The sequence below is a fragment of the Indicator indicator genome, chromosome 1 (genome assembly GCF_027791375.1).
Source record: "Indicator indicator isolate 239-I01 chromosome 1, UM_Iind_1.1, whole genome shotgun sequence".
Taxonomy (NCBI): domain Eukaryota; kingdom Metazoa; phylum Chordata; class Aves; order Piciformes; family Indicatoridae; genus Indicator; species Indicator indicator.
In genome coordinates this window covers 97,608,141-97,634,952 of record NC_072010.1, presented here as the reverse complement: position 1 = coordinate 97,634,952, position 26,812 = coordinate 97,608,141, and the positions used below count along the sequence as shown (strand labels likewise).

The window sequence follows — 26,812 nt, the reverse complement described above, 5'->3', positions numbered from 1 at the left end:
AAAGTTGTCTCAAGCCTGAAAATCTGCTGCTGCTCTTCTGCCAGAAGACACAGCCAACAGCAGCAACTGTATATATGCATTATAGTGCTGCTGGGTTTTAAGGCAAGTAGTAAAATAGCATCTGAGTTATCGGAAGAAAGAGATTAATTTAGCTGCATGAATAGACAGGAGAGGAAAAATTCCAGTTCTGCCTAGTTCACATCAATAGTACAGACATTTGAAATTTAGAGAGAATTCAAAGCAAAGTAAAGAGAGAAGTAATTTTGTGAGAGACTCCCTTATTTTTAACATTTAAGTCAAGGAGAAACAATTGGAGATGTTATCAAAATGCATCCTCAGGAAAAACAGTATTGAATCCACTACATATAACTGTTCATATTTCATTCTATTTAAGCAAAACTCCTCCAAAAAAGAACTTGAAGATCCATAGTTATTTCCAGACTTTTGGGGATAGGCCATAATTTTGAAGTTACAAGCAGTCTTCATCAGAACTTTAGAGCACATCTAAGACAGCATTGTGAAGCAGTCGCTTTAAAAAAAGTTACTCCAAGTTCTCTCGCAAACATTCTGTGTAAAGAAAATGGAGAATGTTAAGCTATTTTCAATAAAAGTGTTTCTATTTTGCAATGGAGAAAGAAATCCGTATTCTCAGCAAAGTACATGGAGCTTGATGCAGAAAGATAGCTGCCAAAATTAGGGATAGAAAAGCAATTACTCCATGAGTGGTTTAAGCTTTCAAGTGAGTGCATTTTATGACTTGCCTGCTGTCCACAACCTCCCATGTGTGCCTTGACCCACATCGACCAGGTTATGGCACTGTGCTATGGCTGCTAATGCTCACTGCTCATACACAGCATGGTGTGCATGTGTAGGCAAAACTCCCACCATCTCCCTATTCAGACAGAAGAGAGATTGGGTCCTTCTCAAAGCATGATTTAAACTAAACTTATTGAAAGAGATTTAGAGAGATATTTTCTTTTCATTTTAGACGCCAATTCTGAGAAACTAAATTCCAGAAAGCCTTTATGGCATATATTGGATGATAATTTTTTAGAGGAACTGGAATGGTGTTTGACTTTCTGCTGGAGATCCTGATAGGTTAACTTTGCTTATCTTGTCTGGTCCGCTGGGTATAGCCACACACGTAACACACAAATGTTTGGTTTTACATGTAAAAGATCAATAGTTTAAAGGAGTTAAATTTTGGGCAGCTTATGATAGGGGGTATTACTCCCTCCCCTTCTCAGGAAAAGGGAAATCAGAGCACAGTTGTTGAAAATGATGGGTTTATCTCATTTACTTTCCTCTTTAAGCTTACTTGCAAAGATCTAATTTTTACACTTTATCAGAATAATCTCCTAGCAAAACTTAGGCAGAAAATTTATCTGTCCAGAGAGAGACTGAAAGAACTAGAAGCCCATTGCAATGAAAAGCATGTTACAAGTAAATGAGAAGAAAAAATTGCAGATAATAAACAGGCATAAGGTCAAATCTATTGCTAGCATAAGCCCCAAAGTCAGTTAATTAGCACATGGATTACATTGGTTATGTTGCATATATAACTCTTCAAACGCCTATAGACTCTTAAGTGCTGAACCAATACTAATAGCAAGAATATTTACATTTCCCAATAAATATGAAAAAGGGATAATAAATAAACAGGGAAATACATACTTACATTACTTCACACAGCACCACTCCCATACACCTTGTCCTGAAAATCTCTTATTGTAAATTCCCTTAGCAAGTTCATGTTTGCAATGACTAAAACCTTCAGAATGAATTCACCTGTGCACGCTAACTCAGTCATGTATCATACCTTCAAGTAATAAATCATAAAATAACATAAAATAGCAAATGAATTCTGAAAATTATCAGTAAGTTATTACGTAAAGAACTGTAGAATTCAAATAGCCTTTAAAAAATATCAGAAGAAAATAATTTGCTACAAGACCTTTTATGAGGAGAGTAACTATACTTGAAGCAAGTCAGACTTTTTTTTGCAAGATACTAATTATATATTTTTCTCTCTCTGTAACTTTCTTTCTTCAGAATATGATTCCTAATACAACTTGCAAGACCTTCTTCTACTTTTACAATCTTCAGAAACGCACCTGCCTGTTTGCACAAAGTGATGATACCGTGCAAATTTGCATCACTGAGGGAGAAAGAGAGAGAGAGAGAAAAAAATGAAAAGGAGATGACTCCATGTAATTCTGGTAAGACCTCTTTCTTTGCAATTGGTTTTATGTGGCTGGATGGAAAGCAATAAAAATCCCAACACAGCAGAGACTTCTAGCAAAGATCTGATGTGGAATTCTCTGACTGAAGCCTGCCAATATAAGACTAAAAATATTGTCTAATATTACAGCAATTCTATGGCTTTATAAGGATTTAAAATACAGCTGTATTAATCATGAGCTGTAATGTTCCAGGCCAGGAAACCAATTTTATATCTATGCTTTTAAAAGATGTAATTCAAAAACTGAGCTATCGCTGAATGACAAAACAAACAGATGAAAACTAGGAATATGCAGTATCTAACATGAGGCAGTTAATCTCTTCCATGGGAATGTTTGCCCAGAGCATTTAAAAAGTGACATTGGCACACTGTAACAAACTCTTGCTTCAGATCATCTGATAAATAATAAATTTTCATAAGTTACCTTTTATTTTGAGCTGAATTTCTCTATTAACGGATACAAAATGTTTTTCAAACAAAATACCTAATTAGTTCGAGCCTTGCTACTGCAGATGCTTCCACAAAGAACCTCAATTCACTTGCAGCATCTGTGCAAGTATGAGGGTTTGCTCCCACCCAAACTGGACATTTTTCTGTTTTGTCCCTGCTGAGCCTCAGTTTGTTTTCTGAGGAGATATACACCATGGAGAACTGGAATAAATTTACAGTGTGTACTTACACACTGAATATTTGGGAAGCATATTTATAGCTATTTGGGTTTGTTCATTTGAGGCTTATACATCATGTCAATGAGAACAACATTCTAAGGGAAAGGAATGCAAAACACCCATGCTCCTGGTTGGAATAAACTGATTATAAAACTTGGATGATAGGTAGTGATAGGACTAGGGGGAATGGAATAAAGCTGGAAGTGGGGAGATTCAGACTGGATGGTGAGGAAGAAGTTCTTCACCATGAGAGTGGTGAGAGTCTGGAATGGGTTGTCCAGGGAGGTGGTTGAGGCCCCATCCCTGGAGGTGTTTAAGGCCAGGCTGGATGAGGCTCTGGCCAGCATGATCTAGCGTGAGGTGTCCCTACCCATGGCAGGAGGGTGGAACTAGATGATCCTTGTGGTCCCTTCCAACCCTGACTGATTCTATGATTCTATAATTCTAAGAAGAAAAAGAGGGTTTTAGTCACATAGCTCTTTCCTTTATTCAATGTTCAGTGTACATTACTTTAAATAAAGCACCACCCAAATTATTCCCTAATTTCCTGGATATTGCATCTTATTTCATTATAAAATAATAAAAAATATATTGATTTGCTTTTACAATTACAACTTTGATGCTTTTAGGAAAGCTTCTCTGTGTTGTCTATTTCTAAGTGTGCTTTTCTCTTTGACCAGGAGACTATTTTCAGTGCTCACCAACCATGAGCACTGCAGCATCCTGAGACAGGCTGGCCTATCATACCCTCAAAATAGCAACTGCCTTAAAAAGAAACAAATGTAACAGATAAGTTATGTAGCTGGTTTGTTCTGTTTCTGGAGCTGTGCAGGCTTGCATTTTCAAGGTTTCCTTTACAAGCTAGAAAATCAGACTAGGAAAATCGGAAAGTTTATTAACAGTAAATTTAAACAATTCATATATGGAAAGATTTCTCAAAAAACCAACAACCCACAAGTGTTGACAACTAGCCAGCCTCTAGACTTATACAATGTGTCCTACTACAGTTTATGCAATCATTTCTTGAAAATTCTCCAACCTTCTTCCTTTGTCAGTTTCCACCAAACTCTAATTTGGTACCATCTGAGCTTTCAGTAAGTTGTGCTATCATTATGGCTTCTTCTTCAATTAAAAATGAAACAAAGAAAAAAGTGTTCTGATACTCAGAAGCCAGGTTACAGATGAAGTTTTCACTACAATTACATTCCATGGAAAAAATATGCCAAATAGGAGGAGCAATTCATTGTGCTTCATAATCTGCTTGCCATATTTAACATACATACCAAAAGCACATGAAAATGGAAAACTTCAGGCTTGCTGTTCTTCTCGTAAGACTCAACAGACATGTAAAGAAGTATTAAGAAAATGCATAAAAGGCTTCTAAAGGTCGACAGTTTAGTCCGAGGAAACTTGTAGAGATTCAAATATTTCCAGTCTATATGTTTCAAAACTTGAGATGGATTCAGTCCCTTAAACAGAACTTCCATAGACAGCAGTGCTCGTGTTTTCTGAGGCTCAGGAGCTAGATGTTTTCACTTCTATTTTTAATAACTAAAAATTGTTGAAGGACTGAAAGAACTACACATCAGTAACTGTAACTTTTCCAAAGATGGATATATCCATTGTACGTGACCTAATACATGCATTTCCACTGTCTCCTGTGCATTTGAGTGAGTAGACTGAAGAACTGCAAACTAAGCTTTTCATTTCCCTGCTCATTTTATCTGCTATATATGAAGTTATAAATCAGTTGCATAGAACAAAGTGGATTTAAAGGCCTTTATTGCTTTCTGGGAAAAAAATTATCTGATTTGGACTGTCATATTTTAAAAGCTAAAAATACTACATATTTTTTAAAGAAATGGATTTAATTAATAAAAATAATATTAAAAACCAGTCTCAAAATATTCTATTATACAACAGTACAAATGAGAAAAATCTGCAAAATTTCAGCTTCTTGCAGACTGTGAAAGCATAAATTGTTCTCCTAATGCTAAAAAAGAGACAGCAGTGAAGCTGACTGAAGTCATATCAGAAGAACAGTGAAAATCAGCAATACGCCTATGAGTACCCATGCACATGGAAAAAGTAGATACCTTTAACAGGATACATATTTTAAGCCTTTTTAAGAACTTGTATCTTCTGTTCACGCCATCCTAAAAATGTACTGTTTTCTTGTTTGAATAGCTGATAGTTCTACAGAAAATATAGATATTCAAATATAGGATGAACTAGAGGAGGGAAAGGGGACTTGATGGATATTGACAATTGCACAAACAATATGTTTTTATTTCTTTTTTTTAAAGGGAGATTTGTTACAGTTTGGAGATAGTTAGGAAACAACTAGTTTGTTTATATTTTTAAATATAGGTACATACATATATATATGTAATTTTCCTTGTTTATTGTTTTACTCATGCTAGTCACAATTCAAATTTGTGTGAATTACATAAAATGGCTCTCAAAAGCATTCCTCACAAAAGCATTCCTCACAAACATTCATTCATAAATCAAGTTCTCATCCCCTTTAAACTGCTAGTGAAACTCTTATTTTTCCACCACTTTTGGAATTTTTATCCACATAGACTTACTTAAGAAGAACACACTTGTGCAGGAGAAATTTATTTTCAGACAGCTTTCGCTATTTTGTATACAATTCTCATCTAATGCAGATGAAAAACTAAACTGAATGTGATCATTGTTACTTCACTCATTAGGAATTTTGTTTGGAAGGGTTCAGATAGACAGCACTTACTCTATAACAAGCATGAGATAATTGAATATATTGCTGCAAGAGCTCAGCAAATGTCCCTTTACAAAGAAAGGCTACACTTGCCTGCATTTTGTTCCATTCACTAATGTGCCAGTTCATAAAATTTTTTCATGAATTATTAATGAAACATTGTGAACAGGCAGGAGAAAAGGGGAAAAAAAACCAAAACCCCAAACACATAAAATGAAGTCCTGATTTTTTTTTTTCCCTCTAGGTTTACAAATAATTCAACTAGGAGAACTAAATACAGTATATGAGAACATCAGGATGGTAGCCAAATAGCCTGTATTTTGTTGGTTTTCACCAATAGGATTGTAAACAACATTTAGTTTATGTATCTCGTAGTTTGTGGACCTGAAAAGTTATCTGATGGCAAACAAGGAACAAATGAACCCTAAGACCCATGACCTGATCATTTTATCTTCCTGTCCATAAAAAAAAGGCTCCTGGCATCATGGCACCCCATGGGCAGAAGACACAGGTATGCAGAGCAGCAAAATATTGTGAAAATAAACTGCACAAGTAGTATCTTGTCAAAGGCCGACACATTTAAGCTTCCACACAGCTAGCAAAAACCAGGACACTGTCCAATTCTGTTTAGCAGACTATTCTGAGAAAAGTGATTTTGTGAAAAAGAGAAAAACAAGGAAGGCTGTCCTTGAACTCTTACACATCTATTTATATACATGGAGCAATTCTACAGTATTGCCCACAGTACTGTTTTACTGCTATCGAAGTCTGTCATACTTCAGATTAAAAGCACTGTAAACAGTATGGAGATTTTTGCCATTTTAATTGTGAATATTTGAATGGAAGTCTTTTAATATTCTTCTGATGTCTCAACAAATAACATAATTAATAAAGACATCTACACAGAAATTCAGATTATTTTTACACACTTTTTAGCAGAGGACTTATAGGAGGACCTCAGCTAAACTTTCAGATGTACACACTTGCACCTTTGAAGAGGAGAACTCAGAAAGCTCAATGTACGTATGACATGGCTTCCCCTCTGCAACTGCTTGATGGCCAAGTTTTGCATGCTGAAATTTGTAGTCTGGTGTCAATAACTCAAAATCCACATCAAAATTTGTAGCCCATCTCTAAAACTACTTACTGAGCTGAAAACCCCATCTGTTTGGTCTCATCTTTGAACTAAATTCATGGTGATCCTCCATTTTTCTTACTGTGTATTTTGCATCCTTATCATTCTGAAACTTCTGTGCTACATTTCTTCTACTCTATCTGTACTCTTAGGCTAAGTACTGCTATTCTTTGAACTATTACAGGTATCCCATAAGAAAATACTTTGCCTCAAACCAACAGGCAAGCATCTCCAAATCAACAGTCAGAGTAGCCTGTTCAAGATTTGATCCCATGTATTCTTTCTGTGTGTGAATACCCTTAAGAGCTTTGTACCAGAGACCCCTATAAGGCTAGCTTTGCTCCTCTGCAAAGTGCATTAAGTAATTTTCAAAGGACATTTTCAGCTAAAAAAGTACAAATAGAAGCCTGAAGTGTGATAGATTAAAAGAAGAAAATGCAAAAAGATTTTTTTGTGGACATACCTTTATGTAAAGTAATTTTCATAATTTTGTAGCACTGTATACGTAAGAGTACAAAAATATAAGTACCAGAAATATTGTACTTTAGTACACAATATATCAGAAGGGGAAGAATGGAAGATGAACAGAAGGAATGTCCACCAAAAAAATACAGCTCTGCTTAAAATCCTCCAGAAACAACACGCACAAAACTTATTCTATAGCATTAGCATGTGGCTGCAAAACCCTTTCTCTACTCTCCATAAACCTTTCAAATAAAAAGTCTGTGACCGTCACCAAAGCCCTTCAGTGTAAGGATGGTGTGTTTAATTACAGTTAGGGTGTATGCTGTAGAGGGATTTTGCTTTAATGCATGCTGAAGTGTGGTCTACTAGTATTGACTAACTTCTCCAAATCCAGGCCTTGTTTGGGGTCTTCTCTGGATGTGAATCTTGTTGCTCTTTTGATATACTACTAAAATGAACGTTCCTCTCCCCTAAAACTAACATCACTTTTGAAGATAAGTGCATACCAAAGCCACTTCACTTTCTGCCCAGGTGGGACCAGAGTATACATCACCACAAGTAAGTATGTAAAAGTAAACATGATTTCATTTTACACTGCCTAGAAGAGGCAAGCCTGAAGGCAGAGACATCACGGAAAGGGCTCTACCCATTTTCTCATAACCTACGGCCCCCTATTTCCAACCTGCTGGGCATGCTGTTTACAGCAAACCAACTTGCTGTTATGAACAACACATCTCTGATTTTACCTAACTAAAAGGTCTTTCTGTACAGATAACTCCAAGTGGCTACATTTTCATTATTCTAAATTTTAAATTGCAATGAAAGCCTCCCAGGTGAGGGCTGAGAGCCTTATTTAATGATGAGTTGTTGTTCAGCTGCAGCAGTCAGTCTGGCAGGGGAAGAGGAGGCCATACTGACACCGACGGCTGTCCCTGTCACCTCCTCCCAGCCCTCCACATGGTCTCTTTATTGTAGGGCAATGAAACACAATGAGTCCTGCTGCCTTGTCCATAGGCAGCCATGATTCCAGCTGTGATTAGGAGAACAGACATGGCTGAGGTCCTCATACAGATACTCTCCAGCTACCAAAATGGTGGGGAAACCACAATAGAGATACTGTGTGCTTTCCTCAAAAGAGCTTTAAAACAGCTCCTCATAAAATAAAAGCCTGCCTTACCTGTGACTGGGAGCTGTGCCTGCCAGACAGCAAAGATCGCAATCCTCCTGCACTTCATCTTGCTAACCCGGGTGGTGCTGGGGAGTGGAAGGCCAGAAGGCTAGGAGAAGAGTCACCTCCACGGACTTTGCTCATCTGCTGGCCCCACAGGAAGCCCAACCCCTGTGAGGGCTTTGGGAGTCCACCTGCTGGCAGTGGCACCAAAGCACGTGCCTTCCTCTGCCGAGAAGCCTCCGAGGGTTGGGGTTTATGTTCTTGGTATTGATGTTTGGGGTTTCCTTTTGTACTTTTTTCTTTTCCTCTCTGCAAGACGTTTTTTTTTTTTGGTGGAGTATTTTTTGTTTGTCTGATGATTCCTAGGCCATCCCAGTCAGCAGATGCTGATCTCTACAAGGGGTCTAGAAAAACATATCTGGTATCAAATTTGGCATGACTTCAAAAGAGTTACTATATAAACTACGCCCAGTGTACAGTGTGGCATGAATTTAAAGTTTAAAATTGTAAGTTATAGTCACTCTAGAACAAGTAGCTGGTTAAACTGGTAAAGATATAAAGTTCATTTCTAAATCTAATTGAAATTTGTCCTTACTATCAGCAATTGAAAGCGGTTGCACTCTCAGGATTATGAGGCTGGCCAGCATCATGGAGAGATGGGCTCTGCCCACCCTTGCAGATACTGTCCACAGGACATAAAACACCAGCAAAGCTGGCCGTGCCTGGCTCATTTCAGTTGTACCTGTCTATGAAATGGAGATGTCTTTTGAAGTGAATGTATTGCTATCTGTTTTGAAAAGCGTCAGCATGTGTAGTGCTCTGGAGCCATTTTGGAGCTCCATTTGGAGCCTTCGAGCCACCAGAGCCCATAAGGAGGGCCTGTGTCATCTCTGCAGGATACCACAGCATGTGCCTCCTCCTCACACTGCATGAAACAAAGCTGGGCAGCTTCTAGCTACTCAAGCCACTCCTACCTGCTGAGTGAGCCACAGGATTCAACCTTCCTGCTGCTTGAAGTTGTCCTCTAGTAACAGATTCTGAGACAGACAAGCACGCTTCAGGACTTGAATGAGCGATTTGGAAGCAGTTGTGATCTGGGAGCTAGCAAAGCTTTTCAGCCCCACATTGTAGGTGTGCCCATTAAAATGATCTTCAGAGTGACTCAAAACAAAGCAGGTCTGACCAGCAGCTGTACTGGTGAAACGTGGTTTCCCACAGGTCCAAATTCTCCATCCAGCATGATGACTGCAGTGCCTCTCATGTTGCCCTAAACTGCTGCCACCCCCTTGGTTCTCCTATGCCCATTTATGTGAGGCCAGGTAGCTGGGCACACGGCCCCAGGTAGCATGTGTACGCTCTAACTCAGCAGCCCAGTACGAAGTGAAAATGCCCCAGTTTTTCTGCAGCTCTGAGGGAACTAATAAGATTGCTGCAGCTAGCTACAGAAAATCATGAGTAAGAACAGGTTATGTTTAAGGCTCCTTTGTTTAGCTGAATTGATGTTGACCCCCCAGGTCAAAAGTGGTTGGGGTGGTGGTGAGCAGCAGGCTGAGCCAGAAGAATTACAGTACTTGTTTCCTTATGAAGCCAAGCTAGTGATCAAATCAGGTGTCATTAAAGCAGTGCTCCGTAGGCAGTGGTGGACATCCACACAGGCAACAAAATAAGCACTCTTTAGCAGTAACTGAGCAAATGTCACTCAGGAGACCACTTCATAAAATGAGCTGGAAAAACACAAGAAACTGATTTCTGTTAACCATATTAAATAATTTAATTTTGCTTTTACCTGAAGACCTCAAAATGCTTTTCAAATTAGTCTTGCTAAAGCCAGGGTAGTTAAGCTTTTACAGATAAAGAAATTAAGTCTTAAGGAAGACAGGGAAAACAAGGCACTAGAACTCAAAGAGACCCATGGGAGCCAGGGACATTTGGGAGTTGTTTGTTCTGGGGGTTGTTTGGGGTTTTTTTTTTTGGTGTGTTCGTTTTCTTTATTAAAAGCAATGAAACAGAAACCAAACCAACCACCACATAAAAAGGCAAAGGAGAGCCAAGGTGTGGTTAGGGATAATTTCTCCTCAACATTTCTAATTGCATTATTATTATTATTAAGAGGCAGTAGCGGCTAATAAAAGGATCCACTTACAGCAAATAAAGGGGAAAAGAAATCCAACATAATGAACATAAGAAAGGTGAAATCTGGAGTTTTTAAGAAGATTTTCCTGAGAAGAAGATACCAGACAGGAATAATTTCTCCAGCAAAGTATTACAGCATTTATATGAAAATCATGCCACTTGACAGAGTTATGCCAACTCTCATTCTTTATAAGAAATCTCATATTATTGTGCTCTTTTCAAATGTGAATAAAACTTTTCACTTTTATTAATAGAAACAGCAAGTACCTTTAGGCAACCATGAACTAAAAAATGTTTGAAAACATACTTAGGTACACCTTGGAGCCTAAACCAGCGTCCCTCCCATCAAAATACAACTAGCTCTACAGAAGATTGATGAGTATTCACAATAGTAATATTATTAATACACTTTAGGATCAGAACTTACGCTGAGAGGAAGCACAACTATGTCAATGAGTAATTTAATTTTTCTTCCATTACTAATTCTAGGGTGGGGGGGGGGGGAAGAAAGAAAGAAAAAAGAAAAAAAAGAATGTGCATCCCCAACAAGTAATTGGTGATAACTATTTCCCAATACTATGAAGACAACTGGCAGGGTGAGAATTATTGTTCATACAAGAAGTATGAATTTATAGCCTTTTGAAAGCAAAGTAAATTGAAGTTCTTGGAAGAAGGAGACCAAGAAATTTGTCACCTTCCTGTCTGGAGCAGTGAAGGCTAATACATTGATAAAATAGTATTATCCTTTTATTTAATAATTACTATATATTGTGCCAGTCAATACCAAAATTATTAGACACTAGTATTACTCCAGTGCCAAACACCTAGTGCTGCATGCCATTCTGTGATGTCTAGATAGTACTGCTGAATCTCTACTCTCCCACAGCCTTGGAAAGGGTTTCCTTTGTCCCTCTTCTACCTGGTGGTGGGCTTTGACTCACCACCAGGCAGGAGACAGAGCGCAGCCCATGACAGCCACGGTGCATTGAACCTGAAAGAGATGTCATCAATTCCAGAAATGGCTGTAGTCAAGCACACAGTTTATATTCCAACACAAAATGGATAAAGCCCTTTCTGTCCACCTCCCTGTGTACCAGAAGGCTGGCTAAAATAAGGAATTTGTAAGAGGAAAAAGACCCCTTCTCCCATTGAGAGCTGTCTAAATCTCACTGACACCTTATTCAAAAGCAGAAATAATATCACACTAGTTACTGGTATTTTTGGGTAACAGTATTTTCCAAGGAAAAAATGGTACTGATCATCATTATTCCACTGACCCCTGTCTCCTCCTGTTATTGATCATAGCTTCTCCCTCCGGCAGAAAGCCAGCAAATTATCACTTTGAATAAAGAGCTGAGGCCAAAGGTAAGGAGAAAGAATGAAGAGCTGTATAAGGAAAGGAGATTAATGGCAAGAGTAGGCACACAGGGAGAACAGCAGTTGGGCCAGTGTGTTTTGATGTCTAGATAGGGAAAGGTCAGAGAAATAGAGTATATGGACTTCATTTAGAAGTATGGGTAGAGTCAGAAAAAGACTTTGCATGACAGTGCCCCTAGAAATTCTCTCCTCCCCATCCCTCAGTTTTTGAAACAAGGCAAGCTTATAATTACAATCTAAATACAATGAAAGCATACCAAAGAGCAGTCATGCTTGTATTATGAGTTATTCTCACAATAAACACCACATGGGAGATGCAAATCACATGCATTTAAGGAGTACAGAAAAAGATGGAAAGGAATTGGTCCCTTCTCTAGGAAAAAACTTTCCTATGCTCATACAGCTTGCAATTACATGATTTTCTTAGAATGTCACTTTCTTTCCAGCCTATTTGGTCTTTTGCATCTCTAGAAACTACATAGCACAGTAAAGACTTTCACAGTTCTTGCCCACTTTGTGCATTAGGCAACCTCATATGTGCATTTTTACCAATGGTTTAAACCATAGTGATGTTTCAGTTTACTCCCTTCAGTCAGATCACAAGGACTTTGTTAACACTGGATTAGAAATGAATGCCAACACTAGCTCAGCTGAACCAGCAGCTATTTTTCTCAATACAGACAAGGCCACAACGGAGACATAAAACCCTCCCTGCTGGGTTAAGAAAAGCTCTCAGCTAAACTTGAGTCTTTATCTAAACATACAGGTGGAGGAAAGTGCATTTCAAAAATTACCTGCACTGGTAAGACTGCAAGATTTGATCTATGGTTTCTGAAAGAGAATAGGTCAGGGAATTGAAGTGGTCCCCAAGAACAACTCAGCTGTGTTTAACTCTGGCTAAGGTGCAGCTCATTATCTGTAAAGATAACATCTCTCATAAAATAGACAAGGTATGCATTCAATTGGTTCTGTGCATCAATACACCATTCTTTCTCTGGACACAAGAACTCCTGAAACAGCTGTAATGCAAGGGGCTGATTCAGCCCCAGAACATCCCCTTTTCATGCATACTGGTTATGCTTTGACTGCACTATTGGGAAAAAAAAAAAAAGGAAAAAAAACCAGGGTTTGCAGCTTTAACAGGAAATAATTTTTTTTAAAAGTAAACATACACCATAGTCAAGCAGAGGGTTAAAAAGCAAATACACACTGCCCTCTGGCTCATGTATTGCTACCACAGAGAGCTTTGCTTGCAGTTATCACTGCTGAGAACACGTCAGTTTGCCTAAGCCTATTTGATTCAGTTAGTTCTTGCAAGCAAATTAATTTCTACATCACCTGATAAAAGAGCCAGTCAGCTTCAGTGATAGGAGAATCCAGACAGGCTGCAGAGTTATGCCCCTGATCCAGTAGGGAGTGACAGTTCTAATGCCAGAATTTAGCAAGTACTAAAATAACTTTCAGGAGATGTTCACATAAAGATAATGGGTGTTAAGTAAGCAACAATTTTCTCTGGTGAGCAACCTGTAGCCCCCAGCAAGGCATGCTGCTTATGCAGTAGACTAATACACTGAAAAGAACAAGTCTGCTGTTTACAGAGTGTAAGCCCATAATTTTTACTGGCAAAATGTTGTGGACTGACAGTTCTGTATTTCTTCAATGCATTTCAGTGCTCTGTAGTGCCTTACAGTGAAGCTTCACTATGCTGTAATTTGGTTCAGCTGTGCTAATCCCCTGGAATGCAGCAATTAATACTTATTTAGTGATAATTGCTGCATTCCTAGAGGATTAGTCCCTGCCCTGCACTTTTGCCAGCACTGCAATTGGAGAGCTGTAAAGACAACAGTGTTTAGCTACTGGTCTTGCTTTGCAACTCCCATCACGGAGACAAGAGAAGGTCTTGCTACAACTGTTCCCGTTTGTGAAAATACTACTTTTTCAAGCCACTCCTTGCAGGTGCATTGTGCTAATAGAAACCCTGCCATATCCACCAAAAAAACAACACAAAAAACCCCTCCCACACAAACCCAAACAAGCGAACAAACATCACAAAAAACCAAAAGCAAACACGTCCAAAAAGCCCCCAAAAAAACCCCCAAAAAATCAAAATAACAGACAGCTGTGCAGTACCATAAAGGCAAACACAGCCATGAGTGTATGTTCCCTATGGGAGATGATAAACAGCCTCTGATGCAGTCAATTCGTATTCATTACTTTATGGGGTGGGGGGGTTGTGACTAGCAGTTCCCTATTCCCACTGTGGTCTTAAAATTTTCAGTGCAGCATGGGTTTCGGAAATGTATGAAGGAGAGGTTAGCAGAAGCACCCTCGCTTCTGGGGCTACCGAATCTGTAATGTCCAATTCTTTCATGCCCAGTGGAGCCTTTTTATGATCTTCTCTGGACCTAATTTATTTTTAAAGTTCAGGATGCTTATATCATGTCTTAAGAAGAAAGCACAATAGTTCTTTTCAAGTCAAGCTAATCACTCTCCCATATTTAAGATTTTCACCTGTTAATTGTGGGTGAATTTCCTTGACAACATTACAGCATAGGGACAAAAAAATCTGGGACTTTGGCACTAAACACACATTCTGGACATGACACTTTTAATTACAGAACACTTTTAGTACTTTCTTGCATGGTAAAGACTATAATTGATTGGTAAAGTTACATCTTTCATGAATATAGAAGTATTGTGAAGCCAGACTTTAAAATACTTGCCAGAGGTATTGATTTCCTTTATTTTCTTTCCCTCTTCATCCTTAACACATAACTATTCTGTGTTTTTCAAATGCTCATCTAGGGAAAACCTTAATGAAATGAACTGAGGTTCATTTAAGCATTTACAACGAAATTTAAAAATCCAGTTCAGGCCTGATTAGGAAACTGGTTTTGGCTAAATGACAACAGGAAAAACCATGATAGGTTCATATAATCATGTAATCATATAATCATATACTGCTGCTTTTGCTTTTCTATTTCTTCTCTCTAAACCATCTCTTCATTTCAATCTAGAAACAGTTACTTTTTAATACTGGGTGATGTTTAATAGATTCCATAAAACATACAAAGCATCGCCAACGTTTTCACATAAATACACGCTTACATATGCATTTCACAGAATCACAGAATGTTAGGGGCTGGAAGGGACCTCAAAAGATCATCTAGTCCAACCCCTCTGCCAGAGCGGGATCACCTATACCAGATCACAAAGGAATGCATCCAGGCGGGTTTTGAGTATCTCCAGAGAGGGAGACTCCACAACTTCCCTGCGCAGCCTGTTCCAGTGTTCCATCTCCCTCACAGTGAAAAAATTTTTCCTTATATTTACATGGAACTTCCCATGCCTCAACTTCTACCCATTGCTCCCTGTTCCATCACTGGGCATCACCAAGGACAGCCTGGCTCCATCCTCTTGGCATTCACCCTTTACATATTTATAAACATCAATAATGTCATTTACATACATTCTACCTAGTACTTCTCAAAATCTGCCTTTCTCCATGTTTGCACACACATACCTCTGCATGGCTTTGTCAAGATACTCTGAAGCAACCAGAAGTCACCTTGGTTTTAGAAAAGCATTCCTCCTGTGTAAAGGTATCAAGATGATTTACAAGTATTTTATATGAATCCTGCAAAGGGGTACCTACTTACATTTTTATAGAGTGGGGGAGGGGGGAGAGGGAGAAGAAAGGGTGCAAAACGAGTAAGGTTGCAACCTGAGTCAGTGGCAGTAGCACTGGAGCCAGAATCTGAGTCTCACACTCTAATCTTATTACAGTATAACACTCAACACAGAAACACTGAAGAAGCCCCTAGACACAGCAGTTCTTACGTCAAAAAGCCCTGGGAGCAGTTACAGTTTTGTATGAAAAGCTTCTCAGCAGGGAAAATACAATTGTTGGGGAGCACCAACGAGCAGATGCTCCACCAGAGCAGAGGAGCCAGCAGGGTCAGCAGGGCAGTGGCTTTGCCACCAAGATACACATTCCCACAGTACCTGGACAAGAAGAGCAAGCTGGGTGACAGCAATCAAGGTCAATCATAGTTAAGGCAGGTTTAAGGTCAAGTCAATGAGACTAGGCAAGCAGCAAGGGCTTGAGCTCTAGCACAACCCTTCGGCAAACAGAAGAAACTTTAAAGCAGGTTTTTCTCAGCTCTGCTTCGCTACCCAAACACCTGCAGGGCTGTCCTTCTGCACAGACAACCCAAACGACTGAGGAAGGGCTGGGGGGCACACAATCCAACTAGAACAAGGTCAATTAGCTGCTGGATGTTAGAAAGCAGAGCCAGGTGGTTAAATTCAGCTAAAACCAAGCCAAAGCACCATCGTGATAAGAACACCCTCACTTTGAATTCTTACAGTAAATACTGAGAGAAAAAAACCTTGTTATCGGGTCTGGAGGAAGCTGCTTGCAGCTGATGTTCTGAGGTGTTTTGTATCTGTCTCCATTTCCTTTACTAGAGTATACTAATTTAAAAACCTTTAACTCATTTTCATGGCTATTACTTCTGAGCACTCCATAGCCCAAAACGATTACAAAACACAAAAAAATAACGAATGCTTCTTTCTCAGCAGCTAGCAGGCTGCTGTGTTTATGGAGCAGAGCATTCATAATGTAAAGCACTACATAGAAATAATTTGTTCATATCGTAGCCCCTGTTGTATGATTGTCCAGCATCTTTGCATTATGATGAACTCAGTAACCAATTTTGTCTTAAACAGTTAACAATTAACCCAAACATAAGTTTATGGCACCCTCTTGTGTTCAACAATAATATAACAGTTTATTGGGTTTTGAATCTTCAGATTGTTGTCGTTCAGGAAAAAAAATGTTTAAAGCAAACCAATCCATTAAGTTATGACCAATACTTTTTGTACTAATCTAATATTCTAATCGAGTTACCTCTATTTTATTGCAAGCATCACAGATGTAACATTAGATAGCTAAGAAATTAATTACAGACAATTGAATAAAGGATGGAAGTAATACCTGATATACGTAATGATGCAGCATGTCAGAAGAAACCTACTGGACAGAAGTCTTACATTAAAACACAAGAAACTGAAAATAAAGAAGTAGAAACACAAAGATGCCAATGAGCAAAATTAGTAGACAAAGGAAGAACATGACCATATCATTACAGAGACAGGCTGAGATTATCCTAATTGGATTTCCAGCTAACAGATGTGACTTGAGGTGCCCAAGCTTATCCTGTGTCTCAGACACATCTGTGAAGGGAGACACTTAACTTCCTGGGTACGGAGAGCACCTTAATTACTGTTTATATGCTTAGATATGTCAAGCATGCCATGATAGAGAATACACATAAGCAGATGTCAAAACATTGATTCATTGTTTACAGCTGGTTTAATTTCTTATACTCGGCCTCTCATATTCCATGGTACAGTCTTTCTTCTAGGTAGCAGAAAAAAGGAAACATGCTCCTAAGTGAATTCCTAATGAATGAGCCTGATACAACAAAAGTGAGACCAGGGAGAAGAAAAGGTGTGAAGAAAAACAGGACAAAAGCTGATGACTTTCTTCAGTTAGTGGTATTAACATTTACACCTATTACTAAGGGAGAAAAACTGACAGATGTTTAGTATGATTGATACCCTAGTGTGCTTTACATTCCATTTCTACATATAAAAATTTCTTTATCTGTGAGTTCAATAAGATGCATAGACACAACTCCAGGTAATTCTTCTCCCATTAACCCTCAAATCCAGCTGTGTTTAACCGTTCTGTTGTTTGCCACTTTCCAAAAGAAACACATGGAGGGGTCCTCTCAAATTTCAAATGTAAAAAAGATTTGGATATCTAAAACTGTTCTCAATACATTGCAACAGCATTATTACAAATATATTTAAGGTTAATTGTTAACAAAATAAGCCCTTCGACATCCAATCAGTAAGGTCTTGGGAACTGGTACTAACGGGAACATAAAATCCAACAAGACAACCAGAAACAAACCAAAAAAAAATAGCTTTATTCTCTACCAAACATTCAAATGATTCTTTTGAAGGTGGTGTATTGACTGGGATAATTTTTTTTATAGTAGCTTGTTTGTGGCTGTGTTTTGCATTTTTGACAAAAACAGTGTTGATAACACACCAACGTTTTATTTATTGTTTACACAATGTCAAGACCTGTTCGGCTTTTCACCCTGCCCTACAAGCAAGGAGTCTGGGGGTGCGCTAGGATTTGGGATAGAACAGAGCCAGACAGCCCCAACTGACCAAAGAGATATCCCAGACCCTAGGACCTCATTCTCAGCAATAAGAGCTGAGGGAAGAAGGAAGGGAGGGACATTCAGAATGATGTTTGTTTTCCTCAGTAACCATTAACACAAGATGGAGGCGTAATTTGCTGGGAATGGCTGAACACCTGACTCCTGATCATACAGTTATTTAGCAATACAGAAGTCCTAGTCATAAACTGCCCTGTTATTATTTTATGTTTTATTTCATTAGAAAAGAAAGTGAAACACAAAGATGTCTATTTCATCCAGGGAGGGAGTTTTTCACCATTTATTCTAGCAAGCATGACAGACTCCAGGGCAATGAACAATAAAATAGGAACTCTGAAAAGAAAAGGCTTGTGTGAAACAGTGTGAGGGAAAAGAAATATTCTTGAGCAAGCAATAAATAACACAACAGCACTTGTCAAAAAATACTTTTATTGTAACAAAACCCCAGCATCAGTCTCACACATTAGAAATTAGAGTGACATTTAATATTTATGCCTTAAATATCTTCCATTTTCATATTTAATGTCATCTGTTCAACATAAATTGTTCCCATACTGTACATTTTTGATCCTAAATTAATTTTCAAATAGTAGAACAGAATGGGTTTGATAAAGTATCAAGTACCTTTCTTCCCCTCTTGCAGAGGTCAACTTGGTAAGATACATGAAAATACTTTTATAAATCATTCCAGTGTTTAAGAAAAGCAGTGATATAATAATGATGTCGAGATGCAGAGATAATTTGATACAACGAATTCCACTGTTCTATATTTGGATCTGCTTCTAAGGAATATGAAGTCTCACATACTATTGCAATTGGAATTTGTAATATTTGGACAAAAGTTACAATTTGTCCATTGTAAAAAATCAGCTTGTTCACAACTGCTTTTGGATATTTGTGAACTTAGCACAAGGGAGATGAGAGAGGTTATAAAAAGGTGTTTGTTTTTTCTGGTTGTGTGTGACTTAACAGAAATAATTATGCACACTTTTCATTAATCTGCATTCTCTACAAGTCAACAATCATACTGTCATGCACTATTGATTCTTTACCACCTTTGGATTACTAACCCCAAACTGCTGTTTAAGGCTTCTAAATCCAAAAATCTGCTTGATTCTAGTGCTGAGGTTGATAAAATCTGATGTATTGCCATTTGATCAGACTAACAAAGCTGAAGATTTCAGAATCCTACTCAGAAAACATTAACCCTTTACAACATTCTCATTGAATCTATAAGCTGCTATTCTTACACTGAAGTCAAATACTTTAAGTATTACCACACAGCTTCTATTAAAGACTCATAGTATGGAACCACTGCCAGCTGAAGATATACCATGAGGTACAAGTACAGAACTTACAAGGTATAGGTACAGTTTGAAGAAACACAATCATATTTGGTACCACATTCAATACAGGTAGCAACAAAAAAGTATTTCAAACAAGGGAGTGTATTGGCATGCAAAGAAAATTCTTAACAGAATTTGGGAACTCAGCATATTATTTGCCATGGCAACACAATCAATGCTTTACATTCCACAGTCCTGTAATATTTTGCCATAAAGATCTAAACTAAAATGGTATTAGAAATACAACTGGAGAGTGTTTACACAAGTGTTATTTCATTAAGGCATTGAAAGGTTTAGAACTGGACTAATTTAGTTTCCAGTAAACAGTGTTTCTGAATGCAGACTGTCAAGAGAGACATCTTTCCAGAATCATGTCCAATGACTAAAATTTTGTTAGGCTTATGCACAAAGGTTTTTTACTATGACATGATTGAAGTAGTGCCATTTAGTCAGAACTTACATTTGCTTCAGAAGGGTTTTACAAGCTCATTAAAAATGCAAAGTGTTTGATTTTTTTTTTTGCATTATTAATTCAGCTCTACGACACACTGAAAATAAATCTTTCATGAAACAGGCAGTGCAATTTGTTCGTATCTCAGCATCACCAAGGATCTTCCACCTACAAAGAGTAAGAATAAAAGTGAAATTGAATGTTAAGTGTTGACTGCACTAAAATCTATTTGGGAATTTGGAGACAGTTTTATATAGACAATAGAACACAAATTATCTATACTTCAATATTATAATGACAGATTCAAAAGCAACTTTGTTTTGAAAATAAGTAGTACTGTTGCAATCCCATCAATACAGCTTCATAGATGCTGAATAGTGTCACTACTTGTAACTATTAAGACAAACTATAATCCGTCTCAATTAATTCAGAGGACAGTGTCTGTGTCCACTGTATAGGAGTCCTTTCTCCCCCCAAAAAATATTTAAGCAGTTAACCACAGATGGTTCTACAGATACTATACTTGATATTGTTAAATAGATGTATCTGCTACTCAGACATATCTTATGATTTCAGACACTGCATCCAGGATACTACTTAGGGAAAAAACAAAAATGTGTACAGAAAACAAAGACAGATAATATATACTGATAGCAATAAGAAGTTTTACAAGTTCTGAATATAAGGAGAGTTAAGCATGCAAAACTGAAGTACTTACTAAGGCTTGACACTGTAATATTCTTCTGGTGTCACAATTTTCAATCCACCGAAGTAGTCCAGGACCCAAATATTGGTGATGTTGAATTTGGCAAAGAACCAATTATGATCCTTAGGCCAACTTTCCATCTCAGGGTGGCGACTGAATAACGCTTTTTTTGCCAAGTCTGCTTCTGAATCATTCACCTAAACAATGAACAGCAAAATATTACAGTAAGATATCTTGTCACTTAACTATATTTTAGCAAAAAAAAAAAAAAAAGCCCTGCTGACTATAGTGTGCTCTTTCCAGTTTAGCCATGTCTTGTCTCAAAGGACTCATTACTGTAGTAGTCTACGCATCTTCAGTCATGAGAGACAAAACTACAAGGTAGTTGATTTTAATATTAAATCAAAAGGATGCTTTTATAGCAAGCATGAGCTAAAATGTGTTTTATCAACAGAAGATTAAGTCTTTCAACAACTCAAAACACAGGATGGATTCTTGATGAATTACTACCAGGCAATGTTTTAGGTGCAATTTTACCTCCTCTGCACCTGCAGGTAATAACAATGCACTTTTTCTCTCTCTACTACCTGTAACTTTATAGCTCAGGTTAATATTTACTTCAATAACGTTTTGGAAGCACATATGCCACACTGCAGCTGGGGCTAAACCATGACAGTCAAATTTCAGCTACTTACCTTTACAATACTCCCACAGAAGATTATGTGAGCACAGAGGGGATTCTGGGGATCATATTTGTGCTTCTTGCAGTAAGGAGTCTGTGCCAAAGACACAGTCAAGGAGGCACTGGAATTGATCTGAAATGCAAGTAACATAACAGCTTTACATACTTCTGCAAAAAAAAGTCATGCCTACTGTATTTTCAGCTCTTGGTACTTTATTCAGCTCAGTATTACTGATAAAAAGAAAAAAGCTGTCATCATCTTTTTCTAGCTACATCTGAAAGCGTATTTAGATGAGCTCTGAATATGAAAGCAAGCCCAGTTTACAAGTATGCTGAAGTCTGTTAGCATAAAAGGCCACCTCACAAAACAGCACTCCTCTGAATTCAATATGTGGCCTAGGTATTTCACATTCAAATTACTTAAAATCCACATGCTCTCACCATCAAAACAAGCCTCCTGGCTGCCCACAAAATTATCAGCTCTTTTGAAGTTTAAAGCTAATTTTTAAAGTTAGGTTTTATTTGATTATGATTATATGATTATTTAAGTAAGTCACCTAACTTTAAGAATTAAATAATGTGTAGCAAATTGTTTTTCCAAACTAATTTGGTGAACATAGCCTTAAAAGTATTGGTGCGAAGCAGGATTACCTACTGCTGAACATCACAGACTGAAGTTCAGTAAACAAGATTCATGTGCTTGAGAAACGTCACAAGAAAAGTTCATCTCAAAAAGAAACTCCCAAAAGTCACCTAAAACACTACACAGAGTACCACTGAACTGATGAAACAGGAACCACCTGACAGATAGGAAGCTGCTTAACTAAAAAAAAAAAAAAAAAAAAAAAAAAAAAAAAAAAAAAAAAGCTGACTCATGATTATTCAGCACCATCTCTTATCAGATGTCTCCTTTGCATGTGACTATCACAGTCCAATGTTTCTGCCCTGAAACAGCAGAGTAAGAATCTGTTGAAGAATCTTCTGAAGGAAAATGCTAATTAGCAGTTTATACTAGAATTTTTACATTACTCCTGAAACAAAAGGCTGTAGCTGGAGTGAAGAAAGAGATACTGTACAAGATATATTCACCTTTCTGCAGCAGTTGGATACATAATTGAAGTATTTTAATGTAACAACCTAAACTCTGGCAGGAAACAAATAAAAACCATTTACCATAAAATAAAGCCTGAAAAAAAATCCATTATTTAAGTCTTGTGTTTGCTCTACTACTATTGTAATAGGTACTAGAACGACAACAAAACATTCTAATAAAGAAGGCATACAATTACTATTTCCCTGACTTTTTAGCCAACTCTCTTTTTACCACACCAAGCAAAAGATCTGAGACACAACCAATTACACATACTCAGAGCCTCAGTTTACCAGTCTGCTGCTTCGTTACACTCTTGTGTTTATGGTAAACTCTGGAAAGTCAAATACTATTCCTTCAGTCACCTGTGCAGAAGCCCTCTTTGCTCACATCTCACACTGTCACTTTCTAGTCCTTTTAATATTTTTAGTGGTTTTTTTTTAAGTGATTTTTTCCCCCCTGCTTAAATATTCTGTGGCTCCTCATTTCTCTGGTCAGTGTGTCTGGAAGCTTCAGCCACTTCCTCAAAGTGCTGTTTAGCAATTTTTCAGGTCATGACCAGCAGGAACTTCCTAGTCGGTCTTTTCTGCTGGGCTGCCCATCAGTTTGTAGTTGTTTTATTGCTGACATGTGCTGCTGCTGCTGCTTTTACTATGCTTTTCTGAGAAACAGGCCAAGGTATCTGTACTCCTATGATTTCATTAAACACTCCTTGTCTCAAACCAGGATTTGTGGGTTTTCTTGTGTTACTTCTCCTCCTGTCTGTGTAGAGAGGGGCTTGCTCGTGAGAACGGGCGTCTTAAACCAGGACAGAGGCCTACGGAGCGTCAACACAGACAGCAATGCCTATGTTTAGATGCTCAAGGTCCAATAACTGTCTTCAGAGCTCACAAGTGATCTAATGCCCATGGAACAGTCAGTTAATGCCATAACACTGCATTCAGAAAAAGCTGGTGTAAATCCTGACTCCTACAAAAGGAAATTCCAACCACCACTTTCTACTGGGAAAAGAACGTGTAGGCAACCATGAAAAACAGGACATTACATGAGTAACCTGCTTACTTGCAAGTTACACGTCTCTTTTATTAGAGACTAGAACCGATTTTGCAGCGTCGCACCCCTCCTCCCCTCGCCGCCCCCAGCCCCCATGAGCTTGCTTAAGGGGAGAAACCCCTCCTCGCAGTTGCCTGAGGCGGCGCTGCCCGCGGTCCGGCTGCTGCCGCTCACCTCCAGGTCCTGCACGGAGATCTCCATATCGGTCAGGTAAAGGTAGGGGACGCCGCTGCCGCTGAATGGCCCGGGGGGCCCGTCGCTGAGGGAGAAGATGTTAGCGAACGGGCGGCCGCGCAGCCCCTCCTGCGCGGAGAGCGTGGCCAGCGCGCCCCAGTCGCAGTTGTGCAGCACGAAGCGCGCCATGCGCGCTGCCTCCTCCGGCGGCGGGATGGCCCTGCCGACCGCCAGAAGCAGCGCCACTACCGCGCACAGGAGCGTCAGCGCCGACATGCCGCAACAGCAACCGACCACCAACAACTGCCAAGCACCGCCAGCGCTAGCACCTACGTCCTCTGCCCTGCGCGGGAGGGGGGCGGGCCTCTCTATTCCACCAGTCAGAACAACGCGGTCTGTCCTCCTTCACCAATGAGGACACGCCGGCGACAACCTTGATAATGAGAAATTAGACTGTCCTCTGTCAGCCAATGGGGTCGCAATGTCCCCATTCTTCAGCCAATGAGGGCTGCCGGGAGGCGGGGACAATCTCCATAGTGTAAACACTGTGTAAACATCTCTGACAGCTCTGCCTCGCCGACGGGAGAGGGTAAAGGCGGCGGAGTCAGTGGCAGTCCATAAGCCAATGAAAGGTCTCTTCAGATTCTCTGCCAATCATGTTTCGCGGGCCCGTGACGTGTACGGGTGCGGGCAGGAGCGCACGCAGGGGCGTGAGCAGAAGCGTGAGCTGAAGCATAAGCAGAGTCGGGGCGTGCTGGAGCTCCCGGGTTGGTAGGGCCTTTGGCCTGTGGGGGGTGTTGGAGGGGCGTGGCGGGGCCGGGCACCTCGGTTTCGGGCTCCGGCTGCAGCTCCTTGCGCCACCTGTGCGGCCGGTCCTGAGGTGTTTTGCAAGTTCTGACTGATCCGTCATGGGTCGTGGCGTTAGCACGGTGCCCAGCAGCAGCTGTCCACTTGCGTTGCCCCAGGCTTGTCCGTCCGCGGAAGTCCATCAGAGCCATAGAGGACGATTGTGGCACCATCAGCCCTGCTATCCCTGGCTACTGCTAAATCAACCTCAAAGGCTGACTCTGTGCAACCACTGGTGTTTGTGGCCCAGCCGTCCTTGAGGAAAACCTTGTCATTTAATTACTGCAAGCAGGGTCTTTCTTAAACTGGTTTGGACTGTAAAGCTTATAGATAGGATCATTTGCAACTAGGCATAGCTCAGAGTCTTACCACCTGAAAGCTGTAAACTACGTCAAAGCCATCTCTTCTACAAGACTTGGTTTTGCTACCTGAACCACCTTCTGGCCTTCAATGCATTACTTAGAAATAGATACTAAAATACACCTTATTTCATCCATCACCTTGCGTTCTGTCATCAGATAAAGATTTGTGTAAAGAAATGTTTTTAACTGGGCTAAGGTAATACTGAGGCTTGATTCAACTTTTCCTGAAAGATAATGGGTTTCCACTTTTCAACTTCAATCTTACCAAGTATTTCTACACTGCATATGTAGTAATGTTGCACAAAGAAAAATTATTATCACAAATTGAGTGACTAGCAATCTGCCTCCAGATGCCCCATGGCAACCATAGGTTTAGCACACCATATGAATAATTTTGCTGGTCTGAATTCAAGAAGCCAAATAGACCATACATCCATTCCCTAACATTTATGTACTGTCCTGTTGTTGTGTACAGGGAGAACAAAATAATTTCTCCTCTGGTATTACCATTGTCTGAAGAGTGTGGGCAAAGAGCCTGGCTTTCCAGCTGGGTCAAAGACACAAAGTCCTCTGCTGCTATCCTCTCCTGGCAATGCTCAGGAGAAACCTGTGTTTTGTTACAAGTAAAATGGGAAGGAAAAAAAAAAGGCTTCTCTGAACCCCTGATATACAGCCACTCAGCTTGCATTGGTAGCTGAGCTTGTGAGTAGCAATTGCTCCAGCAACAAACCAATATAAACAGCTGTGTTTATGATACAGGTAAAGTGGTATTTCAGGGCAGAGTGCTATGGAGAAAAGTAGCAAGAAAAGGGGTGAGGTATGAGTGAAAAGACTACACAGAAGGTGGTCTTTATATATGTAGGATTATACAGCATGTTTAGATGAGGGCCAGGAGTGGAACACATTGAGGGGAAAAGAGCAACTGTTCTGTGGGAGTGAAAAGAATATCTAAGAAAGAGACAAAAATGGTCTTAGAGGAAATCTCTTAGGAAAGAGAAGGGGATGAGGAAAACAGAGTTCAACCAACTCTTTTAGCTAGCTAAAACAGACCGAAACATTACAGTTTCCTGTTTTCTTTGTCAATGTGTGCCTGCATACACAAACCGCTTGTTTTCATTTTCAAGCAGTTCTGCCTTCCAAAAACTTGAGGGGGTAGTCAGTATTTACTTGATGCATTCAAAGGGATGACTGGTAGAGGGAGATATGAGGAGGAATGATTTTAACTGGGGAGCAGGAAAGCGTGACAGGAAGCAGACAGGTGGTTGGTGGAGTCAGCACAGGAAATAAGGTATGCCATGCAATGTACGTGGAAGCAGCAACATGTGCCACTGGGGAAAAACAAATAAAAAAGATGGGAAGAAAAGAAGATAATGGGCTGGCAGTTCTTATCTCTGTTAATTCAGAAAACTAAAATGCAGAAAGGGGAAAAGTTTTCATATTCTGGAGTTCAGATTTATGTAATTGCTAAAGTTGCCGAGGAAGGGTGTGTGTTACTGGAGTTGCACAGCCCCTGTGGCTAGACAGTCAACGTGAACCTCATAGAGAATGTGGAAGATCGTCCTGCACTCCCCCTGCCACCACTGGGACCATACAATGGGATCTCAGGAGCCAAGAGAAAACGATTTGTTTAAACAAAGTCTGTCAAGTTTTCCTCACCTTCCCCTGCTCCTTCTCTCTTGGGGCACATTCCCAGCCATACCTGTCTGCAGCCACCAAGGGGTGCTGGTGCCCAACCCCATCAGCCTGCAGGATTTAGGCTGATGAGTCTGGTGGGAATTAAACACTCAACAAGATTTATGGAAGCAAATAATATTGGTTCTCTGCTACAGAGAACAGAATTTATTAAGCTGAGTGATCTCTGTAGTGGGCAGTGCACACTGGTATGTGGCCTGAACATTGCACTGAATG

General features: G+C 39.5%; 2 protein-coding genes across 3 annotated transcripts in view; both read right to left on the bottom strand.

Moving 5' to 3' along the window:
• CD247 (CD247 molecule) overlaps positions 1-9,685 on the bottom strand; it is a 53,364-nt gene extending 43,679 nt beyond the window's left edge. The window contains 3 exon segments of the mRNA XM_054391315.1: positions 8,431-8,658; positions 8,661-8,733; positions 9,608-9,685. Of these exon segments, the coding sequence (XP_054247290.1) occupies positions 8,431-8,658; positions 8,661-8,733; positions 9,608-9,685 (379 nt within the window).
• An 8,910-nt stretch (positions 9,686-18,595) lies between these two features.
• Positions 18,596-24,113, bottom strand: CREG1 (cellular repressor of E1A stimulated genes 1). Of its 2 annotated transcripts, XM_054382975.1 has the most exons (4): positions 23,697-24,111; positions 21,393-21,512; positions 20,710-20,894; positions 18,596-20,159 (listed from the first exon to the last, which is right to left on the bottom strand). In XM_054382975.1, coding segments are annotated over exons 1-4 (582 nt in total). In that variant the 5' UTR covers positions 23,973-24,111; the 3' UTR covers positions 18,596-20,158. The 2 variants fall into 2 exon arrangements, with proteins under 2 accessions (XP_054238950.1, XP_054238958.1); XM_054382983.1 differs by lacking the exon at positions 18,596-20,159 and having other exon boundaries at positions 20,709-20,894; positions 23,697-24,113.
• Between the last annotated feature and the right edge of the window lie 2,699 nt (positions 24,114-26,812).

What these genes read in the sequence shown, in the direction of transcription:
- CREG1 (XM_054382983.1), bottom strand. Translation starts at nt 23,972, where the DNA reads ATGTCGGCGCTGACGCTCCTGTGCGCGGTAGTGGCGCTGCTTCTGGCG. An exon ending in TCTCCGTGCAGGACCTGGAG is followed by an intron (nt 21,513 to 23,696) that starts GTGAGCGGCAGC and finishes CTTGCATTTCAG; the next exon opens with ATCAATTCCAGTGCCTCCTT. An exon ending in TCTGTGGGAGTATTGTAAAG is followed by an intron (nt 20,895 to 21,392) that starts GTAAGTAGCTGA and finishes TTCATTGTTTAG; the next exon opens with GTGAATGATTCAGAAGCAGA.